Here is a 22,704-nt window from a genome sequence, read left to right as displayed (position 1 = left end):
TGTCTTGTGCTGCAAATACCATTCAGTGATGCCCTGGGTCCAGGTCTGAGCCCGGAAGGAGAGGGAGAAGTTAATCTCCAGGGCCCCTGGCACAGTCACCAAAATAAGAGCAAGGACACCAAAAGTGGTCTTCAAAATAAAACCTTGACTGCACATCAGTGCAACATCACAGAAACAGGATCAGCATCAAAGCAGTGATCACACTGAAAAATGCTTGCACCATTAACCATAGCAAAAATCCTAAAGCACGGGTCAACTCTGAACTTGTACTCCAAACTCCAAAACGTCTCTTCACCCCAGCCTCTCCCTTTCAGCCTGGGAAAAAAGTCCAAAAGCTCCCACGTCTCTTCACTCAGCCTTTCTGGTCGCGTTGGCAACAGGAAGCTCTGATCCAGGCTTTTGAAATACAAGGGGGAGAGGGTGTGCACTTCCCTCTGGACTTATCAGTTCTCAAAACATCTCAAAATCTTCTCCAAAAATCTCTGAAGTGAGATCCCGAGAGGATGTCCAGCTTCTCTCCTTCCCCACTGAAGACTGTCTTGAGATGCTGGAGGTATGAGTGATGCCATGGGTCGCAGTGCGCGAGATGAGAGGACAGGAAGTGCTAGCTCCACGCGTGTGGCATTACCGTGGCGCCAGCACATGAAGAGGAGCCAGAATGGATTTTTTTTTTGGTGGGCCTGGGACAGAAGAATGAATGAATGGGGGGGGGGGGGTTTAGCAGATTAGTTAGCTTCTGCCTTATTTCAAGCTTAAAATAAACACTTTCCCTAGCAATCCAATACACTCACAAGTCCTGCTCAGCCACCACCCAGCCCCCCCTCAGGGCTGCGCAAGATTCAGCTTCTCCAAGTGCCATGTGGCTGTTGGTCAAACAAATCCCGAGATAGATTCAAGTTGCCAGCCCTAGCATCTGCCTTTCAAATGGTGCGGCTGCCTTACAGAGGCAAAGTCCAATCAGTCCCTGCTCATGAGCTCTGGCAGGCTGGAGGCAGGCGGTACCCCCTGCAGCAGCGATAGAAGAACGTAGGGCAGGACTGGAGCTGGTCTTCTGCCCACTCAGCCCCCCTCCCCCGCAGGTTGAACCCTCAGGCTCTGGGGGCCAGGAGGACTTGGTCCTCTGCAGAACATCTTGGCTGGAGCAGGCACAGGCTGGGAGCTGGAGTCAGGCACTGGCAGTGAGGCTGGTACAGAGGGACAGACAGGGGCTAGATATAGGCAGGTCTGACCCAAGGGCAAGGGCAAGACTTGGGGAACAGACAAGGGACTGAACTGGGCTGGGTAGAACAAGAACTGAACAAAGCAAGAATAGGACCAGACAAGGAATAGGACAGGACAAGACAAGGACAGAACTAGGACATGCAACAGTAAACAAGAAAGTCTGACAGGGCACCAGACAGGGTTAGGTGACCCTAGTAGGCTTGAAGGCCACAAGGCAGGACAAGTAGGCCCAGAAGCAATGCAGGAGAGCCTAGAAGGCTGCAGAGAAATGCAGGGAGCCAAGGAAGGTTAAAGAGCAAGACATGAGGTCCAGATAGGCCGCAAAGCAAGCGAGGCAGTCTTGGTAGGCCACAAGGCAAGGCAGAAGACCCAGATAGGCCGCACGGCAAGACAGAACCACAAGGCAAGGCGGGCCAGGTCAGAGAGCCGAGGCGACTCACTGAAGGGGCACCGAGGGAATGGACAGGCTAGGTTCAGTAGGGCTGGGGCCGAGGCATCAGGTGACCAGCGAGGAGGTAACTTGCGCAGCTGTGAGCGGGGCTCGCTGAGGACCCCTGGTGGAGGGGAGGCTGTGCAGCAGGCGAAACCATGACGCTCATATTTCATGGTGGATTGGTGATCAACACAACTGTACAGTCACTGCTGTTCCCTGGCAGAAGCATTCAGCCCTCCCTCAAGCTGGTTCTGTTTCACGACAAATAGATTAGAGGAAACAGACGCAAGCAGCTTTTCTAAAGTCTCTCCTTCTTCATGGAAGAGTCTCTCTCCCTCTGTTTATGAGATTTATTGGGTACCCTACCAGGAATAAACAAATACAACATGACTGCAGTATCCATGGCAACATTAAGGTGAACCAGAAGAAAACTGAATATTATAGCAGGGAGCACCGAAGCTGCTGCGCTGTGCTCTTGAATATCTAAATTGCTGGTCACTGAATTTCTCCTTCCGTCTCAGTCCCCCGGTGTTAGTAGCAGAAGCCTGTGACACCACTGATGGCCTGAAAAAAAGAGGACTGAATTATTGGGTGACTGAGTGACAGATTGCACAAATAGCCGTCAAGGTGCAGTAAAATCCTGGTCACATGGTAACCAGGACCAATGGGCCCAAACAGTCTGCCTACTTCTCTACCACTCCCAACCCCCCCCCCCTCCCCCCACCACATATTTCACCCAATCTCTCGCCCACTGCTACCACGGCCCTCTCTCTCCGACCCTGAGCACTGGCTTTGAGCACTGGGGGCGTCGCACGATAACGAGAATCCACAAAGGCGCGGCCCGTGCTAATCCAGCGGGAAGGACAGGATTCTTCACGCCATCCCGCTGGAGCCAGAAACTTCCGCCGCGCGTCCCGGATACACGATTCTCTCGGCTCTCTAGAAGCAGCAGCTTGTGGCAGGGGTCCTGTGTACTGTGCTGTGCCTGCAGTGTGACAGGAGCGAGGGAGGGAGGGAGGGAGATGCGGTGGCCTTCACTTCACAACCTCTGCACCACAGAACGTACATGGTGCCACGAGAGAAAACCCACGCTCTCCTTTATCCCACGGCAGCGTCTGAAGGAGCACGGACGCACAGCTCAGGCATCCTCGCTAGCGTCAGGCTGAATATGCAACAGCTGGTTTATTTATTTATTCAAATGAGGTTTAAAAACCCACCACCATCCAATGTCTGCCCCACATCCTCTTAGGCTAAAACTGCCTCCCCTCTACGCACCTGAAAGCGCCATTTCCAAAAGCCAGGCTTGGATTCATTTCCAAAAAATCAAAATGGCCAACTCCCATTCTACAATCTTGCAATATTTTATACTACAGTTTTATTTCAGCTCAGCCTCACAGTCCACATCCGGCTGTTCAGGGACCCTTCAGCGCAGGGGCAGATTGCAGGAAAATATTAGCCCCGGGGGATTGTTTCAGAACTGGCCCATGGGGTATCTGACGCCTTCGAGCACTTCCTTTGCAGCGCCTGTATCAACAGCTCCCAAAGGCAAACTAAGTCGTCTGAAACCCAGCAGAATGAAGTCAAAATATCTCCAAAATAAACTTCAACTAAGAAGGTGAACACATTCTCGAGACCAGGGGTGAGCAGAGCTGCAGCCCCCGTTCCATCCATGCAAATTGGTTGGGCCCCCTACGCAACTGCTTGTATCTCTTATAGAGAGAGATTCCCGGTTCCTGGTCTGACTCTTGAAGCAGTTGCAAGTAGTGACACCGCCAGCCAACGTCAGACACCACGCTCAGGCACAAACAGAGTTTTAGATTGCAGAAACTTTATTGGCACATACAGACACTGACACCCACAAAGACACATGCTCTCTCAGACACACCCCCACACACACTCTCTCACAGACACACCCACACACACACTCTCTCTCAGACACCCCCCCCACAGACCCCCCCTCACACACACTCTCTCAGACACACCCCCACACACACTCTCTCACAGACAAAGTGTGTGTCTCTCTCACTCTCTGACATGCTACCGTTGTACTGCTGCTTATGTGCTCACACAGTGAGTGCCCCCGGGCCAGCACTGCTACATCATGGGGTAAAGTTCTTGCTTGCTGCCAGCCCTTCCCCATTCTGCAGCAGCCGCCTGCCTTTCCCAGTCTCATTCTCTAGGAGACTCGCTGGTTCCACAGCCGCTGCTTCTCTCATAGCTCAGTGCAGTCACCTCAGACAGACGTCTCCCCAACACTGGCTCACCCCCTTCCAAACTGTGCCTGTAGCTCGCCTCCTCTTCTCCACAACCCTCCCACCACTCCAGTGCATTCCCAGTGACTGCAGGCTACACAGGCTGCTGCTTTTATAGTTCCCCAGGCTCGGCTCTGCCTACCAACTCCAGGGGAGAGGGGACAAGAAGAGACCCTTACTGCTCCCTAGGCTTAAAAAAAAAAAAAGAAAATGAAGCCCTGGCCGAGACTGGGGAGGAGCCACTAACCCAAAGTATTACAGCCGAGACTGGGGAGAGCCACGAACCCAAAGTATTACAGCCGAGACTGGGGAGAGCCACTAACCCAAAGTATTACAGCCGAGACTGGGGAGAGCCACTAACCCAAAGTATTACAGCCGAGACTGGGGAGAGGCACTAACCCAAAGTATTACAGCCGAGACTGGGGAGAGGCACTAACCCAAAGTATTACAGCCGAGACTGGGGAGAGGCACTAACCCGAAGTATTACAGCCGAGACTGGGGAGAGGCACGAACCCGAAGTATTACAGCCGAGACTGGGGAGAGCCACTAACCCGAAGTATTACAGCCGAGACTGGGGAGAGCCACTAACCCGAAGTATTACAGCCGAGACTGGGGAGAGCCACTAACCCGAAGTATTACAGCCGAGACTGGGGAGAGCCACTAACCCGAAGTATTACAGCCGAGACTGGGGAGAGCCACGAACCCAAAGTATTACAGCCGAGACTGGGGAGAGCCACGAACCCAAAGTATTACAGCCGAGACTGGGGAGAGCCACTAACCCAAAGTATTACAGCCGAGACTGGGGAGAGCCACTAACCCGAAGTATTACAGCCGAGACTGGGGAGAGCCACTAACCCGAAGTATTACAGCCGAGACTGGGGAGAGCCACTAACCCAAAGTATTACAGCCGAGACTGGGGAGAGCCACGAACCCAAAGTATTACAGCCGAGACTGGGGAGAGCCACGAACCCAAAGTATTACAGCCGAGACTGGGGAGAGCCACGAACCCAAAGTATTACAGCCGAGACTGGGGAGAGCCACTAACCCGAAGTATTACAGCCGAGACTGGGGAGAGCCACTAACCCGAAGTATTACAGCCGAGACTGGGGAGAGCCACTAACCCGAAGTATTACAGCCGAGACTGGGGAGAGCCACTAACCCAAAGTATTACAGCCGAGACTGGGGAGAGCCACTAACCCAAAGTATTACAGCCGAGACTGGGGAGAGCCACTAACCCAAAGTATTACAGCCGAGACTGGGGAGAGCCACTAACCCAAAGTATTACAGCCGAGACTGGGGAGAGCCACTAACCCGAAGTATTACAGCCGAGACTGGGGAGAGCCACTAACCCGAAGTATTACAGCCGAGACTGGGGAGAGCCACGAACCCGAAGTATTACAGCCGAGACTGGGGAGAGCCACTAACCCGAAGTATTACAGCCGAGACTGGGGAGAGCCACTAACCCGAAGTATTACAGCCGAGGCTGGGGAGAGCCACTAACCCAAAGTATTACAGCCGAGACTGGGGAGAGCCACTAACCCAAAGTATTACAGCCGAGACTGGGGAGAGCCACTAACCCGCAGTATTACAGCTCCAGGTGGAATCCTGCTTTCTCTTGTGGAGCCCGGGTAGCCAGAGCTGGTGCGAGGGTCTTAGGTGTCATAGGCGAACCTTACAGCCTTGCACACACTCCTGCTCCCACCCTTCCCACAGACACATTAAAATCATGCATTTATAGTAACAGATTGTACATGAAAAAGAATATTCACTGTTCTAAGGTAAAAATATCACTTATAATATGTGTATTAATTACATGCACTACTGTGGTACCAACCAGAAAACTCTGCAAAAAAGACACCTGCAGTCATATGGTATTGAGAGCATTGTAAAGCAAGACGGCCCTCAGAAAGGTTTAGGTAAACTTAATTACAATAGAGTAAACCTCTCATGCGAAAAGAGCACTAACTGCCAGCACTCAAACAGTAACAACCCTACCTATGAAAAGACAACACTTCAAATAATACACCAGGCCCTAAAACACCAATACACCTCCTATTAGGAAAACAGAACAAGCCAAGCTGAAACTACATGCTAACAAAATACCTCACCTCAGTCACACATGCATGGACCCTCACCTGATACAGAACAGAGACAAAGTATAACTAGAAACATGCAGACAAAAACTGAACTGGGAACTGTAACAAGACAGACTCCGTATGCAGTGCAACAATGTAAAAACAGAAACATCACCATTCCTCATTAAACATCAAACAATAAACCCTGAAGAGAAGAGGCCACTATCAGCAAAAAGAAGGCCGGGCAGCCCAACTGACAGGGTCCTCCTTTTCCTCCGTGTGGCCCGGCACAAGTTAGCCAGTCAACCACGTGACTGGCCTACTGGGGCATGCGCGAAGCCCCGATAGGCCAGGCCGCCCTGCTTCACCGCGACTCTTTTGCATCACGGAATTGCACACAATATAATAAAAGGCAATAGCATGGGAAATGTTTAGCACCTGCCTCACAGCTGGATTGTCTCTGGGACTCGCCTTCCCTCCATCAGCTCCCAACCAGATCTATTTATCTATTCAAATCTATATTCCGCTTCATTCACCACAAATACTCAGAGCAGGTCACACCTACAGCAAATGGACTGGTTAAAAGATACAATTACATAGTGTGAAGGTCCCGGCCAGATGCGCTGACCTGTGGTGCACTGAACACAGATTGCTCCTCTCACCTTGGGTTCAGTGCAAGAGCAGTTACTGGGACCTCTCTTTATAGCCGAGTGTGGCCCTGGGGCTCTCGAGCCACTCAGTTCTCAGCCAGCTTTGGCAGGCCAGGGGTCGCAAACTATACAGCAATCCTCGGGCTAAACTGCTATCAGCCAGCCATTAACACAGCTAAACTACAGGGGGGCTACACAAGCGAAGAAGGCCAGGCTGAATTCTCGTAGCCAAAATAGCCCTCCAGAGCAGCACAGTTTCCTGAAACTCCGTATCAGCATCTTCTCTATAAAGTTTATACTCAAACAGTTCACAAGACCTCCTCTAGCTAGAAGGACTCCCCTGTCTCCATCCAAAATCAAAGTTTATCTCCTGCAGAGCATCTCGCTGTGGCTCAGACAGAAGGTCCACGTCCTCCTCTTCCCTGCTCACTCTTATCATGTGTGAGGTCATAGCCTCCGCCCTCCCTATTCTCAGAATCCCTGTCCCCGGAGCCCCTATTGCTGCCTGCTGGGAGTTGCAGTTCCCATGTTCTGTTTCCTTGCTCTGGGGGGTCCTTGGCAGGTCCGGGTCCGCATCTGCCTGGGGGCTGAAACGCCCAGACCCTTAGTGACCTGACTCCCCTGATAAGGTGGCAAGGGATCCTTCTCCTCACTATCTGAAGCAGACACTGACAACAGTAAATCAGGCCTGAGCCCCCCATTCAGCCATGCCCAGCCTCTCAGCAGCTAAACCACCCCATGAAAGTAAAGCCCACGGCCTCCCCATACGCTGATAAGTGGACTGAGTCCCTGCGGCACCAGGACTCTCTCGTTACACAGTTGTAGTAATAGATCTGTACTGCTCCAACAAGTTACCTTCTTAGCAAAATTGTCCAGACTGGACGAGCTGTTTCTGAAAGAATCCAGAGCCTAAGGGCATTGCATCAACACACGAGGGACACTGAGATCCCAGACCCTCAAAGAGAGATCAGAACTAGAATAGCCCCAATCAATAAATCCCATTCATTTCATTGACTCAACCCACTCTAAGCCGTTTGCAGAAATGCAGCTGAAATGAGGAGTTGAGATCTTTCAGTTTAATTACTTTTTTTTTTCCCGCACTTGGCATATGGTGGAAATAAAAGAAGATGGTTTCCTTTGGAAGAAGCTGATCTCTTCTCCTGTGCAAGGAATCACGGCTGTCCCGGCTCGCAGGCAGCCTGAGATTTCTCTGAACCTTTTCCAGAGGACGCTGCCAGTGCTTTGCTGGTGATTGATGACCCTGCAATCGCAGGGATGTGCAGAGAGGAGCGAGCAGGATCAGCGCAGCCCCAGACCACACATCTGGCCCAATGCGGCTACATCAGCGCCTACAGACTCTTCCTGCCCGCGTGCTCACACGTACACGTCAAGCACACGCTTCCCGTACAGTACAGCAGCGACACACAACACCGGCAGTTTCCTGTAAGGACAAGGACTTATGGTTATCACAGTTTACCACGATGGGGCCAGCGAGAGGCTTTATCCTGCTCTGTGAGCCCCACCTAGCTCGCAGGTGGCAGTGCTCTCCTGTGCCTTCTCTGGGTTGCTATAAAGGCGTCGGAAATGGAAGGGTTTGGGGAGGAAAAGATGACAAGTCAGAGTTTGGCCTCCTGTCGGCCTAAGGGACCTTTGGTTTCCTTAACAGAAGGAGCTGGGGAGGTTCTGGGAGATTTAGGCTTGCATTTTCCTCCCCCTATGGGAGGCTGAGCTGGTTCACCACTAGGCACCATTTTAGGTTGGATCTCCTGAAGGCAGGAGCGCTCTGCCTCCTGTTCTTTGTTCTACTAATTTATTCCAGAAGGGTTGGTTGTTTTACCCTGTGTGGCTCAGCCTGTTAATCTGACCTACTTCAAATGGCTTTTTTGCTCTTTTAATCCATTTTTGGAGATTTCCATTGTGGGGTTACATGAAGGAAGGGAAGAGTTCTGGCAGAGTTCTAGCAACTTCTCCAGGCAGGGCCGGGGCAAGGGTATTAGACGGACGCCCTAAGCAAAACTTATAGTCTGCTGCCCTCACCTCCCCTCGCACAATTACAAATGATGCAATTATAATAATAGATTTTACATGAACAAAAACATTTACCTGAAATGTTTTTACATGATTTATATGAACAAAAACAAATACCTGTGTGAATTAATAACCTGTCCTTTCTCTTCCTTCTCAGCCAAGTTCTTACCACCCTGTTATATGTAACTGCCTTTTCAGCACCATCGTTATAGTTATGTTTACTATGTTCACTATGTTTACGATGCACCCATGTTCTATGTGAACCAGCACGATGTGACTGCTGTCTCGAATGCCGGTATATAAAAATCGGAAATAAATAAATAAAATAAATTTACACTCTTCTGAGGTACAAATATCACAACAAAACCCTGCAAAAAAGTAAAAAAGACCCGTGAAATTAGTAAAGGTCTATTGTAATGTGTGTTGAGTGTCAGCTTTTCCCTCAGAAAGCCACAACCCTACTTATAAAAAGGCAACCCTGCAATTATTACACCAGGCCCAAAATGACAATACACCTCCTATTAGGAAGACAGAAACAGCCAAGTTTCTATAGATCCCTACACAGAACCTCCACACTAGCAGAATACGTCAACTCAGACACACATGCAAAATGCAAACAGACCCTCACCAAATGCAGAATAAAGGGACCATAAAGTAATCCTAGAAACATAAAACTGAACTGTAAACCACATCAAGCCAGACTATGTATGCAGTGCATTAATGCAAAACTAGAAACATTACTATTCTTCATAAAACAGCAAACCACTGTCTTCACTGCCCTTGAGAGGAGAGTGCCCACTGGTGCTGTCATAAGGAGATCTAAAAGGTACCAGAGTTGTGACTTACGTTCTGATAAATTATTGGGACTTTATTCTAACTATTCTACAGAGGGGAGAGTGGAAGGAGGATTGAGCTATCTTCAATCTGAATAACTGGAAAGAGAAGAAGGAGATCACATAGTATTATTTTATTTATTTTATTTTTAATTTTTTATATACCGAGGTTCTTATAGAGACTACAAATCACTCCGGTTTACATATAACAATAAACTGCCCAACAAGATAAGGGGCTTTACATAGAACAGTGGCACATATGTAAGGAAATTTGCTTCCATAGAGATCTTACTAGAAGAGTGAGGTCACAAATGTATTAATCTTTCTTCTGCCTGCATGTTCACTGACTTTTATTTGAAATCTGATCTGAGAGCTGGAAATATTCTTCAGTCATCTAATCAAGTATCAGTAAAGACGTTGGAAACCACATTGTTTCTCAGAGTGATTTTTGGCTGCAAAAGACTGACTATTATCAGTGCTGTAATCAGAGAAGGAACGGGGGCTTGCGCTGTGTTTCATGCAAAAGGGCTTTAAAGCTAAGCTTCCACCCCCAGAGGGAGAAGTGTGAGGCTATCCATGGAGAAACTGAGAGCAGATAGGGTCCATCTCTCTTTCTGGGTGCCTCTGGGTTCAGTCTATGGCAGCCATCCCACCCAGGGGTTACACAGATGTTCAGAAAGGACCGGCTTAAATGATAAAATGTTCTGGAAAAAAAAAAGACATTCAGAGCACACAGGAGGAAGAGGAGGAGGAGGAGGCAGCGTCATTGTAGACACACTGCTAACACCCTCCTCTCTGCCCACAAACAACCAAATAAAATATCTGCCTTTCATTAGCCCACACAGACCCTCCGACCTGAGGATACTTAGCCCTCCCCGAGGCTGGCATACGTCCACCCTCCCATTACTTCTTATGGCAGTGAATTTTGACATTTTACATTTTTCAAGCCTCAGGAAAAACATTTTTAAAAAATCATCATTTTCCAAGTTTTGAAGGTGAGATTATAATTAAATAGACAGTGTAAAAATTGCAGGGCCCAATATTCAGAGCTGGCCAGTTAAGTAACTTAGCCGGATACGACTTATCCGACTAAGTTATGATGTGTACTCGGCGGCACAGCTAGATATACGCGTATAAGTAAGCACTAAGCCGGATAAGTTCTAGCGGGCGCGTCTAAGTTAGCCTTATAACTTATACAGCTGACTCCAAATATTGCTAGTTAGCCAGATAGGTTATGCAGCTAACTTGCTTTGCCCCGATCCACCCACTACACGCCAACAACTTATGCGGCTAACTTTTTAGCTGGATAAGCGGTGGCCATTTTGCCCAGGACCAACATTAGGCTCATCAGTCTATAGTTTCCTGGATCACCCTGGAGCTCCCCCATTTATTTTTTTAATTGGTGTTATATCAGGTATTATGACCGTTTTAAATGATAGGTTACAGATTACTAGTAACAGGTTAGCTGTTTCATGTTTTAGTTCTTTTAAAAATCTGGGATGGATATCATCTGGTCCTAATGATTTGTTACTCTTTCATTTGCAATCTGATCTATTATATCCTCCATTGTCACAGATATTTGTTTTAGTTGCTCACAATCTCTATCACTAAAGAATATTTCAGATATGGATCTGTTCCCAACATCCTCCTCAGTAAAGACAGAGGAAAAGAATTAATTCAATTTTTCTGCTATTTCCTTGTCCTTCCCAAGCATCTCTTTTGCCCCTTGCTCAGCTAGCAACCCAAATGACTCTCTCATGCTGGCAGTTATTTGGTCTACCTTTTTTTTTTTTTATTCTTTAATTTATGAATTTGATAACTTGAACACAAGAATACTTGTATGTGGTCTACCTTTGACCTTTTTTAATGTATGGAATACATTTTATCTGGGCTTCCAAAATGGTATCTTTAAGCCCATGCCTCATGCAAACTTTTAAATATTTGCAACCACTTCTTTTACATTTTTTCTAATTTTTTCATTCTGTCAGTTTCCCTTTTTAAAGTTATATGCTACTGCAGTAGTTTTACTTATTGTCCTCCCTCCAGTGATTATATTAAATTTGATTTTATAATGATTGCTATTGCATAGCAGCCTCCTTACCATAACCCTGTGTACCACATTGTGCGTTCCACTGAGGATTAGATCTAAAGTAGTTGCCCCTCTCATTGGTTCTGGGACCAGCTGCTCCATGAAGCAGTCATTTATGGCATCGAAAAACTTAACCTCTCTAGCATGTCCTGATAACACTCTGAGCCAAATCAAAACTGGGGTAATTAAAATCTCCCATTATCCATTTTAATTATATTATGATTGTAACAAATGTTCTCTGCACTGGACAGTATTTTGTATTGGAAGTTGCAGAATAGAAGCATTTTTAAATAAATATATTATTGTGTTGCCAAGTTTATTTGCTTTTTAATTTCAGCTAGCATTTCACAGTCTGTTTCCTCATCTTGGCCAGGTGGCTGGTTGTATTCACCCACTGCTATACTCTTACCCATCACACTCTATCCACAAGGATTCCACGGTGCACTTTGTTTCCTGCAGGATTTTTATAATGGCTGTATCTGTGCCATCTATTTCATGGAGTGCCACACCCCCACCAATTCACTCTGCCCTGCATGTGTAACAGTATGGCAGCCAAATTCCTCTGCCCCTGTAATTCTTTTAGTTTCAATAAAGAGAAATCAAATAGTGATAGTCTCGTACTTTTTTTTCTCTTTCTATTGGTTGAGGGTACATCGCACTGCCTCTGTGCTGGCTGATTTAATTTGTCCCTACTGATTGCAGCAGATCTTGATAGTAAATTTTAGCTGTTTTACAGCAGGATGGAGAGAAACCATTTGTATTTTGGACCAAATCAGACATCCAAGCTGTGTGTGTATATGTGCAGGTGAGAGGGCTGGTTGCATGTGGTGTGTGCACAGGTGCAGCTATGTGTATATGTGGCTGTGTTCGTATGTACACGTTTGGTGGTCACTTGCATGCGTGGCGGCTGTGCCTAGGTGTGGCTGTGTGTGAATGTGCGTATGCTGACATCTCTGTATATGCACACGTGGACATGTCTGTGTGGCCAAACATTACAAGGCACCTCCTGCTTGCTGACAGAAACCGAGAATAGGGAGAGATGCAGAGGGAAAATGAGAGGTAATTAAATAAGGGAATAATGTGAGTAAAGAAAGATATTTCTATCTCAATAGTGCCGCTGCCATCGCATGCTCCCCTCCTCGTCCTCCTCCAGGGCATCCCATCTGCCGTGGTTTGTTATTGTCAAGTTCTAGGCCCAGCCTTTACTGCATCTTTGGGGATTGTACGAAGTGAAAACTGACAGAGAATCTGAAGTGAAGCCTGGGAGCAGATCATGAAAAACACGGTGTCGTCTTTAGCAGTGTTTTATACCTTTCCAGAGCCCTTTGGATCAACTCCTACCTTTCCCAGCAGGCCAACCTCACCGCATCCACCCAGGAAATATCTGAGAGACTGAACACATTCACTCAGCACGGACATTGCCCTGCTGGGAGGAAGGCAGGCAGTTTTATCCCAGCGGGCTTGGAAGCGCTGCTGAGAGCCCTCACGCTCCCTAAGTGTCACTCGTACAAAAGCATCAACGGCTGCATAAGGCACCAGAGTGTCTCCTTCACCCCTGCACAGGCCTCTCACCTGGATGAATCCCTGCCACCTCTTCTGCTCCAACAGGCGGCCTGGGATGATCTGCGGTAGAAATGAGCCCAGGAGCGCAGTGACTTCATGCATGGGGAGAAGCCTTGCTAATGGAGTTACTACTCCTGTTTTAAACCTCTCCGATGCAGTATTCTCTCTCCTGGGTATTTGTAGAGCTGTGCAAAAATGCTCATTTTATCGCCCTCAGATCCTGTAGATCTGTCCTTAGTAAAACAGAGTTTCTAGTCTTGGAGCTGCACAGGTGATATGCACAGTCCGAAGTCCATGGCTCCTCACTGCCCTTTTATTCTGAACATTGCTAGCAGCTGCTAAATGCACAGGGTCTCATAGCATCTATTCAGACACGAAAGAGGAAAAATTTACTTTCATTGTGCCCTTCGCTCTACCAAGAACATGCAAGCTTTTAATTGTATCTGTGCTTTTAAGAACATCCATTTCAGCTGCCATCTCTTTAGTACCTGTTGTTAACTCAGCAATTATTGCCACATATCACACATGACCTCTTAGCAACGTCCACACAGCTGCTGGGAAGCAGCGTATTTCCCTTCCGCAGCTGTCAAAGTGTTCAGTGGCACAGTAAGGCGCTGGCACACTGGCTTTACGCTTTTAGACAGAGTCATCCTGGGGTTTGGGGAACAGAGCAAGCACACATCTGCTGCCGTCTGAGTGGAAAATTTGACCTGTTGCAAGGGTTGCTTTTTTGACTAGCTCTAGCCTCAATAAACCTTGCCAGGACCACCTACGTAAAGGTGAAACCTCAGTAGCAGACTGAAGCAAGAAGCTTTGGAGCCATACGAATCCCGTAAGACGGAACAGCTGAGTGGGGAGCTCGGCTTCCTTTCCGCCTGCAGGTTCTGCAGATGTTTGGGTCAGCTCACCACCAGCGCCAGGCCCACTCCAGCCAGGAAGAAAGGATGGGTCGGGTTTTCCATGAGGCTCAGCAAGTGCCAGGTTGAGGGAGGGGTCCCTCTGTGAGCAAGGAGAATAATCTGGGTGATGCACTCCAGTCCTGTCAGTGAGAGAGCAGCAGGGGGCCCTTAAGCACTCCCCTCTCCACGCTCGCTGCTCTCTCACTCCTGCTGTCCTGCTTGACGGTGCTGTGCTCTGTGGTTTCTAAGTGGTGGCGACCATGTCCTGCTGGACTCTTGGACAGGATTAAGCCTTGGGAAAAGTACAGACCCAGTTACAGGTAGTTTAACAAGCAGATCTGCTCACAGCATTCGAACCTGCCAGCTGTGCACATAAACCTGTAATGCTAGAGAAAACTGGTTTTGAATCATGAAAGATCATTTTATTTTTGCATTTGAAATATAAGAGCATAAGATACAAGTATTAGATATTCTGTGCTCAGTTAGGTCAAAGGTGCTTCCAGCCCAGCATCCTTTTCCCAACAGTGGCCAATCCGGAGCTCTAGTAAGCCTGTCGCCTGTCGCAGATCCCATGATCTGTTGCTGACTCCCAGGAATAAGCGGTGGGTCTCCTCCCTGGCTAATAATGATGAGACCCCTATCCTATTCTGGTCCAGGACACAAGGAGAGGGCCACAGACCACGCAAGGTCCTGGGGAGGCTGCACCAAGGGCAAAACACAGCAGTTTTCAAGGCCCTTAGGGTTCACTCACTCTGGGGGATCTTCTGCACACCCGTCAGTCGCGCCAAAAATCAATTCTCAGGCCAGCACTGTGGTTCAACGAAAGAAAAAAACAAACCAACTTTATTGGCAAAAAGCTACTTCCCCTCACAGAAGGCAGGAGGATTCCTGCCCTTAACCAACGAGCCTGCACCCAACTGCAACATCGCTTGCCACTTTGGTGGGGGATGGGGATTCAGGCATCAGCCAGGGCCGGGCCCCGACCTTTACAGTCCGGACAAGTGATATATGGACATTAGAGAAAAAGTGCAGGACGGCATCTACAGCCAGGTCCGAAAGCAAAGCAGCAGCAGCAGCATTGGATGAATTAGTGGGAAGGCTGCTCACCCTGTAAAGACGGTGCTAGCAGTCATTTTGTTCTGGGTTTTGATTTTTTTATATTACTACTCTTAACCTAAGGCTTGGGGTAACCTGCACGGAACGGCAGTTATTACCATAAATAACTTGCTGGGCAGACTGGATGGACCAGATGGTCTTTTTCTGCCGTCCTTACTATGTTGGCAAATACAAAGTTAAAAAAGTCAGCACATATGGGACAGTGCACGGACACCAACAGAAATCACAGTCTCTTTCCAACTGTCTCTCAAACAGGTCCGCTCTTCAGGGAAGGTACCCTCTTCTTCCCTGGGCCCTTCTAGTATCCGTTTGGCAGAGGTAATCTGTTTCTCCAATATCCTTTTCTCTTCCTCTCGCTCTCCTGCGGGTCTCAGGCAGATTTTAGCAGAAACAGTCTGACTCGGGTGACTTTCCTAGTCAGGTTACCTTTTCTCCTGGCTCCTCCCAGTAATCCGGTCCTTCAAACTCTGCTAGAGCTTCTTCTGAAGTCCCAGGAACCTCCACTCTCAAACATCTCAGGGACCCGCTCAGGTGAAGATAAGCCCCTATGGAACCCCCCCAGTGAGAGAGGGCTCGAGACATTGCTTAGGACTCCAGGGCTTAGAATCTACTCTTTACATCTGTCAAAACCTCTCCTCCCTACTCATGTGGGAACAGGGGATGTTATAGCACGACCTTACTCCCTCCCAAAGGGCAGAGTCTGCTGAGAGCCCAGACCAACCGAAGCCACATCCCGCATGCTTGTGAGGGGCAGGAAATGGAACCCCCCTCAACAATAGTTTATGAACTTTTCCTCCAGGAACTTGGCCAAACCCCTTTTAAGCTCAGCTATGCTAAGATGCCTTGACCACATCCTCCAGAAACAGATTCCATCACTGGATTATGTGCTGAGTGAAAAAATACTCTCTCTCTGATTTGTTTTAAATCTGTTACTCATTAGTTTCATGGTGTGGCCCCTAGTTTTAGGACAATTTGAAAGGGGAAATAACTGTCCTCTATTTATCTGTTGCACCCCAGCACCCCACTCATGATTTTATAAACCTCTATCACATCCCCTTCTCAGAAACCTCTTTTCCAAACTGAAGAGCCCTAACCTAATAGAAGGACTAGGGGAGCAATCCATGAAGTTAGCAAGTAGCACATTTAAAACAAATTGGAGAACATTCTTTTTTTCTGTCAGCACACAATTAAGCTCTGGAATTCATTGCCAGAAGATGTGGTTAAGGCAGTTGGACTATCTGGGTGTAATGGCATTAGCTAAATACATATTAAATTAAGGCTGCCAGCCCATAACTTTACAATTCTCTTCAAGTCTCTGATTGCGCCTGCAAGTTATAACGTAAATTCTTCAACAATTCATTGTAAATCTCAAACATCCATTTTTGGAAATTCCTCCATTCTACAGGTTTATACACTTTGTTAAAGTTTCTATCTTGTCTTCTTCTTGCTCCTAGTTGTACGTCTCCCTGTTTATTGTAACTGCATCTATATTATTTATAGTTCATATTATTTCGTTCTCTGTTCCGGTTATCACCCATTGTTTATTGTAAACCGGCTTGATGTGATATTATCACGAATGCCGGTATAGAAAAAATTAAAATAAATAAATAATAAATAAATAACATATTATAATTTAAATATTCTAGCACCACAATGAAAATTAACTACAAGTTGCCATTCATTCCTGTTGGGAGCAGAGGGAGTAATTTAAATTCTCCTAGCCATGTCTCATGTAAAACACAAAAGTGGCAGATTATAAACTCGCCGGCCCAATATGCACGTAAATTCACCCACATTCAGGAGATAGAGGGGGCGAAGGCTGGATTTACATGCATAGATTCTCTTGGCAAATCTCCCAGCACTAATTAGCAGCTATGAGTCCGTATGGGTGGTTTTGCTGGAATAATTTTCAACAAAATAATCAACCAAGATTATAGATATAAATAATCGGTGCAAATGACCATCATATAAAGACACCATGAAATGCTCATTATTAAGACCGTGCAAACTCAGATTAAGACTGCATCCACTGTAAAATCATAGGTCAAAAAGTCCCAAATAGTTCAAATATATTTGTGATTTTTGTTGCAATTAAAATTTTCAAAGGAAACTTGTATGTAAAATTGATTTGAAAATTGGTGTAATCTCTGCCTGCAACAGCCCACAAACTTCTGCAAAATATTATAAAATGACCCTCTATAAGCAATGGCCCCCCACTCTCCTGCAAAATTGAGAACTTCCCACGACTTCCCTGAGGAATCAGCCTGGGAGACCTCTCTGCCCCCTCCACGCCCTGCATCAGTCGCATCTTGTTGCTAGGACAGTGCCGTGCGGCCTTGGTGCTCCTCTGCTGCCAGGGTCCTGTTCTGTGCTTGGAACTGCTCTGTTCCAGCTGCAACCATCTGGCCACCAGCAGAAGGAGAAGAGGATGCAACCATCTGGCCACCAGCAGAAGGAGAAGAGGATGCGGACCCAGCCCACACCACCTGCGCTGTCCTGCTAGGATCAAAGGGTGCAGAGGACTGGAAGGGTGGGGGGCTCTCTCTCCTGCCTTTTTTCCCCCTCCCCCTTCTCTTCCTCTGTGCCTCACTACTCCTCCATCACCTGGATCCCCTCTCCATTCCCTAATCCCTCTGACCTTCCTCCTGAAATCATAGTGATCGATGCATTTACCCAAAAAGATAACTCAGTAAATTAACTGGACACAAGAAGTGTCAGAAAACGATTTTATTTTTACAAAGTAAAATGCAAATTTACATTCATTTACATAAAAGTACATATATTTGCATATGCTCCAAAAATTGCCACAATTTTGTAACGTTTGTCACAGAGCCATCCCTTGAACTGCTGCAGGAAACTGGGGGCTGTGAATATCTCTAAGTCTGCACTTGCCAAGATTCATTTCTCGTCCCTTTTTCCCCTAACAGTAATTTCTTTTGCCCTATAGCATAAAATAAAAATATATTTCTGCTAACAGATTAATTAAGAAAGTCCAATTAAAGCAAGTCAGACTGCTCAGAAATCAATATTGCATCAAATGTACAAAGCAATCACTGGCAGAAACCCCAAGCTTCCTTGCTGGATAGGATCTTGAGTCAGACGCTAGCCTGTTTCATCTTTTACTTTAATACCAGACCCTTTCCAAGTCACTGACTGCACACGGAGTTAATCCTCGCAGTCCGTGAGCTCATACAATATGTTGAAAGCCTCGGCTCAGTGTGCGGAAGAATGGAAAATATCATATCGCCTCTGAACTCGGCCACGGTGCAACCCCAACTCCAGTACCGTCAGGCCGATGCAATATCCGCGCGCTCATGATTAATGCGCGCCCATCCACCTCTCCGCGGCGCCCGATGCAAAATGCAAATGGGCTGCCGCGGTAAAAAGGAGGAGACATCATTTGTGCAAGCTTTAGTTTTTTGGAGGCACAAGCTGCTGGCAGAACATTTGTGCTCCGAGTGATGCAAAATAAAGGACACCAGGCTGTGGCTCTCTCCTTCTGAGTTATTAAAATGCTGGAGGCACAGGGGAAAAGCACAGTGGGGCTCAGGCTGCCTGCATCCTCGGCACAGGATGTGGTCCCACTTCATCAGGTACCTGCAACTCTCAGCAGTTTTGTGTTAGTGCTAAGCCTCTTATTAGTCAGATGTGCACGAAGCCATGGGAGGGGCAAAAACCTCTCCGGCCTCCCCTGTGCGGCTCTTTGCTTGCTGGGCCAGAAAACTGCTGAAATCTGGCAGCGGCAGCACAGCCTGGAGGTGTTTGGAGGGGGAAGTGATTAAATGTGCTGCTAGCATTGCTTAGCCTCAGATCCTGTATATGGGAAAGGAGAGAAAAAGAGAGAAGACAGGCACAGTCTCATTCTGTTTCCAAACTGACAGAGGCCATGCCCTGAGCCTAACGTACAGTGCACAGGCACGACGCGGGGGCGGGGAATAAAAAGCTTACAGAACTGGCTGGGTTTTCAGGATATTTACAAGAGAGTATGCATGAGATTAATTTGCATATATTGATTCTCCGGTGTACGCATCTCACGTATATTCACTGTTATGGATATCCCGAAAGCTGGGGGGTGCGGGTGGATCCACGGCAGTTTGAGAGCCTGAGCAGACGGGACTGCCGAGTATTTGTGGCGAAGGTTGCTTGCTAAGCCAGGAACCGCAGACCCAGGCCCAGCATTCTGCGTCTGGCCCCGGTGCCATGGCGAGCTGTGCAAGATTCCTTTCGTGATGTCGTACTCCCGTTGTAATGACTCCTGAACAAACGTCTCTCATACTGCGAAACCGTTAAATCAAGACACATAACTCCGTTAGAAGACACCAGTTTCAGCGACACTTTCCAACCTTAGCAAGTGGCCTGGTGCTGGTAACAAGCATCTAGTATGAAGCAGGCAGGGTACGGCGTGTTCTGGCGTGGTGTGCAGTCAAAGCCCCCACAGGCGATCCCAGTTCCCATTCGTTTCAGTGTCTCCTTACTACAAACAAGGTACAGATTAACATATTCAGTCCCTTTCCATCTGGAAAGTCTCTCGTCTGCCCCGGAGGATCAGTTACCAGTAAGAGCAGTCCTCTCTCCGTGTATATCTGGGAGCACTACAGAAATAAGTAGGGGAGTAGTAGGACAGGCAGCTGCAATCCTGGTTTAGCTTCATGCATGGACTTGTTGTATATTTCTGATTTCCCAAAGAAAACTGGACTATGATTCCTTGATTACAACGAGGTGAAACCCTGTCCTACCCCTAGCTGGTTGCTCTACCCAGCACTTCCCCAAGCCTCCCGGCTGGACCTTATCACAGTCACGCCCATGCGGGTGTTCAATCAGTGCAGCCTGTTGCATGGATTGAATCTGAGCCCAGCGCACCCCTCACACCCCACAGGCCCTGTCCCACAAGAAAGCGGAATAGACGTCAGATCAATCAATCCACACTCTTTCCCCAGGCTCGGCCGAGGCCTGACAGGATCACATGAACGCGTGTCCTGGCCTCTGGTGTGGGAAGAGCGCAGAGCAAACAGCAGCAGCCGCCGCCGTTTCCCTGCAGTTGCTTTATTTCGAGCCTGACAGTTAACAAATAACAGCCTGAGCAGTGCAGTTTCCTCATTAGAATAATTAAAATAAAGGTTGAAACTTTCCAACCGCAGAGTTAAGCAGTAACCAGCTTTGAATACGAGCAATCCCAGGGCAACTTTCAAAGCCATTCACCAGAGCAAATAGCGATTTACCTGCCTGCGTCCCTCCTCTGGGGACACTCCCGCACCCGCCATTCGCAGGAGCGCGTTAAGGTCAGGGGCGCGAAAAGCGTGCGCACATCCGGATTTCCAAACGCGCACGTGCTGTGTTCCCCTTGCTCATTCCTCCTCCACGCAAGCAGCAGGTGCAGGACCTGAGCGCCAGCTCGTGTGGGAAGCTTCTCTGAAAAAACCATAAAAAAGAGCTACAAAGTGCGAGCATTAAAAGCACCCGTGCACCTGCACCCTGGCACACGCGTGAAACAGTGGCTCTACCTGGCTGCTAAACACAGACCCAGGTGCCCTGTGTGCGCTTCCTGCAGAGGCTGGGGCTATTTATTTATTTATTGGCTGCTAATACCAAGGCCCCTAGTTGCTTACAGTCTGGAACGCACTTCTGCGCTTTCCAAAGTTTCAGCACATTTACCCCCGCCAAAGAAAACCCTCTGCGTACAAATTAGCGGGTGTAACTGTGCGCGGGGCAGTAAGGGGCGGGTGTAACTGCACAGGGGGCAGTAATGGGCAGGTGTAACTGTGCGCGGGGCAGTAATGGGCGGGTGTAACTGCGTGGGGGCAGTAATGGGCAGGTGTCACTGTGCTTGGGGGCAGTTATCAGCGGGAGTAACCCTGCACAGGTACTTTTCCTTTGGAAATTAGCGTAAAGCCTGCATGTATTGAATTTAAAACGTATGTGGGCTTTTACAAAATGGCTCCTTTAATGTCCAACAAGCAGTTTGGTTGCACATCCTGCTGACCTCGGTTCCATGGTTAAATAAATGCTTTCCAGCAATGCCCAGCTGGGCCAACCCAGAGAATTCGAGGATCCAGACCTTCATCCCATAGCAAGATGGGTATAGAGAGAGCTCCTTGCCATCCCAGGGAAGGATCCCAGTTCCTGAGTCCATCAGAGAGAAATTCTTACCCGTCACAAATTCCCCAGTTCTCAGGCTCGAATCTGTTAGGAAATTGCTACCATTCATTAACTTTGCCAGTGGCACAGAAATGGTCTCCACGTCCAGATCTGCGCTCTCACCCCGTTGTGTTCCCTCTCAACCGCAAGAGACCCCCCTGAGGTACACACAGTGTACCCCAAACACCATTTCAGAGGTGCTGCGGGTCTTATCACCTTTCCAGCATTTGGAAGAGATTACGTCACCCCCATGTTGTCCCCTGCAGGAAAGGCAACCCCCCAGAGACGCTGAGAAGATCTTTCTGTGAACATAAGAGTGCTTACTGTGAAGAGCATCCTGTCTGCAGGCAAGGCCTGACTGAGACTTTCCGAACAGATAATCCTTGCAACCGAGAATTACTTATCTGATGGAGAGGCCGGGATCTGCAAGCCTGTGTTAGAAGATTGAACTGGCAGTGCAGCAGCCGGCATCGGCACGAGTCTAGAAGTATTTGCTCAGCTCTCCTCTGGACCTTCCCGCCTGTCAATAAATTATTTGAAGCCTGCAGGATTTATACGGGCAAGTTTCATTACAGCACCAACAGACCTTATACATAATGCATGCCCCGCGCCTCAGTACTGTAATGAGAGAGTTTCTGCTATTACAATGCGGAGGAACGGTTTGACGATGGCGTGATTTTGGGAGGCTTCTCAGTGCTTGCACGCCTTGCAGAAAAGCGCTGACGGAGTAATGGAGCTGAGGTTTCTCCGCCGCGACCTTGCGGGTTCTCCCCCAGGAGGTGCTGCTGTTGCCCCTTTCTGCATTGCCCGCTCTCCCCACCTCCCAGCCCATCCCGTGCCACAACAAGCCCCCCTGCCGGTGGCACCTGCGCCAGTGCTGGGTGCTTTCCCCTTGCCAGAGCCTGGTCCGTGAGTGAGGGGGGGGAACAGCGACGAAGCATGCCAGCACCACGCTGGCAAGTGCAGGCGGGCACCTGGCTCGCTGCGCTCTTGGGCAGGGGAGACGGGGCAAATGACTACGGCACTTCTGTTTACCAGGCCCGTCCTCTCTGCTCCCAGCAGCTTTTCCCTAAATCAGAGCTGACAGCTCTCCCTGCTGCGGTGCCTTCAAAGCTGGAAGGAGCAGGGAAACGTTCATGCATTCAGAATCCCTCGCCGCACGTCTCCTGTTATTATTTAAAACAAGGACCTCAAGCAGATCATCATCAGCTGCACACACGCTTCAAAAAGAGAGCTGGGGGGGAGGGAAGAGTCACCGCCTCGCCAAGGGCACAGAATGTAAGGTTTGGCCGAGTCAATCTCCAGCGGGCACGAATGATGGCAGGAGCCTGCCGGAGTCCCGCAGAGAGAGAGATCCGGGAGCCAGTGGCAGTGTCACTCACCCGCTCGGAGACATCGGCCACTCTTGTC

The 22,704-nt window shown here is 48.4% G+C and overlaps 1 protein-coding gene across 1 annotated transcript in view; it reads right to left on the bottom strand.

Moving 5' to 3' along the window:
• Positions 1 to 1,364: 1,364 nt before the first annotated feature.
• Positions 1,365 to 22,704, bottom strand: part of LOC115099848 (phosphatidylinositol 3-kinase regulatory subunit beta-like) — a 41,135-nt gene continuing 19,795 nt past the window's right edge. The window contains exon 3 of the mRNA XM_029617739.1: positions 1,365 to 2,218. Within this exon, the coding sequence (XP_029473599.1) occupies positions 2,172 to 2,218 (47 nt within the window). The 3' untranslated portion in view covers positions 1,365 to 2,171. The remainder of the gene's footprint in view (positions 2,219 to 22,704) is intronic.

Source organism: Rhinatrema bivittatum, chromosome 10, assembly GCF_901001135.1.
Source record: "Rhinatrema bivittatum chromosome 10, aRhiBiv1.1, whole genome shotgun sequence".
Taxonomy (NCBI): Eukaryota; Metazoa; Chordata; class Amphibia; order Gymnophiona; family Rhinatrematidae; genus Rhinatrema; species Rhinatrema bivittatum.
The sequence above is the reverse complement of the archived record's forward strand: the minus strand, read 5'-3'. Positions and strand labels throughout refer to the sequence as shown.